A 2,374-nucleotide genomic window follows, 5' to 3' on the forward strand; every position below is an offset into this window, starting at 1 on the left:
CCCCCTGCAGGCCATCACATCTATCTGCAGTGAGTTTTACATATGACAGAAAAAGGTCACTGTAGTACTGTTGTACTACGCCAGGGGATGGGATTATGTTAGCTTGTTTATTTGTTAACAACATAACTCGGAAAGTAATGAATGAACTTTGATGAATTTTTTTGGAAATTTAGATTATGGCCACAGAACTGTATCATAATTTAAATGCAGGAATATTTTTAAACATTATTACTTTCTTTCTTTCTATTATTATTGTGTTGCTGGGAAGGCTGCCCTGTGGCCAAAGTGTGTGGCTGTGTGCTGGGCACTCCGAGCACATACAGAGATCAATCCCTCGGTTAGTGACAAATTGCCAAACATGTCTCCAAAATTTGCTAAGACAGTAATGTAGTGTAGTTTTGACTGTCTCCTGCAGTTTGGTCCAGTAGATGGCGCTGTCTTTATATTTTTGCAGAGATTCTGAGAAATGTGTTGACAGATTTTGCCAAATGTTCTGCTTTTGGTAAAATCTTAGAACTGCTACAGAAACAAGTGTAAGAAGCTTTAGGACCTCAGTTAACTTGTGTTATGTTTCTGTCTTTAATGACTTTGTTTAAATTAATGTGGCAGTGAGGAAAGTTCTGTTTTATACGTTAGAATCTTACTCTGTCCTCTACAGACATGTAGACGTTGACTCTGACATGAAATATTAGAAGCTTACTTTGACTAAACTACTGTAGTACATCAGCTGACATTTACATTGGCTTCTGCCTGCCAGTATATTAAAACCCACACGTGTCCTGTGATCTCCTGGCTGCCCTCGCTCTGGCCTTTCTGCACATCACTCTAGATCATAATGGATGTCGTATTTATTCACACAGCTGAGGGTGGTTTTCAGCAGACATCTTCCAAGAGTAAACAGTTCAGAGATATGTGAGATTTCACAAACCAATAATAAACTGGAACTCTGCTATGTCTGCGCAGCAGGAAGCCTGAATTCAACTGAAGCACTGTCTGTAGGTGAGACCGGTCCGAGGTGCGCTCAAGACCAGCTGGTAGCCTCAGCTGATATTAAACAGGGATATTTACATGCTCATTTAGTGTTTAATGTAATCACGCTTAGATAAACTGTGGTATTTAACATTTTAATTCTTATAAAAATTCTCCAGGTTAATCACAGAAACATTAACAAATCATTTTAAAAATCAGTTTCATAAAATGAATCAAAGTATGTTTATTTGGGCCATGTTGGATAAAGTTTCTTGATTATCCTGAGTAACTAGGACGTTTCCTTTAGGAACCATTGCCGGGTTTTTCAGAAGTCATTTTTCAGTGCTGTGAGCACTGCAAAAGATGTTTGTAGAAGAAACCCCCTCAAAACCTAAGCAAATAAAATCTAAACAATTTGGCTACCTGCAGTACCACTAATACTTTTGGCTATGAAATGGACGAACTGAATGACAAAGACCAGATTCACTGAGATGTGAGAGGCTGCTCAGGTGAAAGTGTTGAATCCAGTCTTGTTGTGGAGAGGAATGCCCTCTGCTCCTCTGAACTCCTCTGCTATGTCATCAAATGTGCGACCTTTTGTCTCAGGGAGGCGAATCCAGGTGAAGGTGAAGGCAAGTAGAGCCATGGCCATGAAGAGCAGGTAGACGTACACACCCCAGATCTTCTGTTTGTGGGCGAAACAGACAGAAATGTTACATTTCAGGGTATTTGACCTTTAATTAACCAGGAATGGTCTCATGAGATCACAATGGTTTTCTTAGAGAAATCTGGCCTGCAGCATAATTACACCATGTGAAACACACACACACACACAAAAGGAAGAGACAGAAGAAGAAGAAAGGAGAAAAACAAAGGGCTGTTTGATTTGGTTCTGTGATCTTAGTTTCAGGTTGGCAGCCATCTCTGCTCTACTGCGAGCAGATGTTTCTCTGGCTGACTTTTAATTGATTTACTGTGCAACATCATCTCAAAGGACTGAGCAAGGGATTTAACGGACCAACAGTAAAAACCCACCAGTAGAGGAGGAAAGAGGAGTGCCAGGACAAACTTCCCTCCCCAGTTGAGCATGCTGGTGAAAGCCATGGCGATGGGTCTGCCAGGCTGGTCGAACAGCTCAGCGGCGATGAACCACGAGATGGGGCCCGGGCCCAGCTGGTAGTCTGAGATCAGGCAGAAAACCAGCAGGACCTGCAGGCTCCGCAGCTCTGGGACCAGGTGCTGTGTGGTGGACAGACAAGTCACTCTCAGGATGGTTGTTTGTCCTCTGGATCAGAAATCAGTTTATTGCTGAGTAGACTTTGATGTGAAAGGATTTTGTCTTGGTGATGTGGCAAAACTAATTAAATCATACAAAGTGAGGCAAAAATAAATGTGGACTACAAAA

General features: G+C 41.8%; 1 protein-coding gene across 2 annotated transcripts; it reads right to left on the reverse strand.

Moving 5' to 3' along the window:
* Window positions 1-1,022: 1,022 nt before the first annotated feature.
* Window positions 1,023-2,359, reverse strand: LOC109973358 (solute carrier family 2, facilitated glucose transporter member 3-like). 2 transcript variants are annotated; one of them, XM_020622878.1, is made up of 2 exons: window positions 2,005-2,359; window positions 1,023-1,654 (listed from the first exon to the last, which is right to left on the reverse strand). In XM_020622878.1, exons 1-2 carry the CDS (start codon window positions 2,071-2,073, stop codon window positions 1,475-1,477), a joined length of 249 nt encoding a protein of 82 aa, XP_020478534.1. In that variant the 5' UTR covers window positions 2,074-2,359; the 3' UTR covers window positions 1,023-1,474. The 2 variants fall into 2 exon arrangements, 1 of the variants encoding a protein (XP_020478534.1); XR_002276803.1 differs by lacking the exon at window positions 1,023-1,654 and adding an exon at window positions 1,668-1,762.
* Window positions 2,360-2,374: the final 15 nt, after the last annotated feature.

This window comes from Monopterus albus, unplaced genomic scaffold (assembly GCF_001952655.1).
Source record: "Monopterus albus unplaced genomic scaffold, M_albus_1.0 scaffold290.1, whole genome shotgun sequence".
Taxonomy (NCBI): Eukaryota; Metazoa; Chordata; class Actinopteri; order Synbranchiformes; family Synbranchidae; genus Monopterus; species Monopterus albus.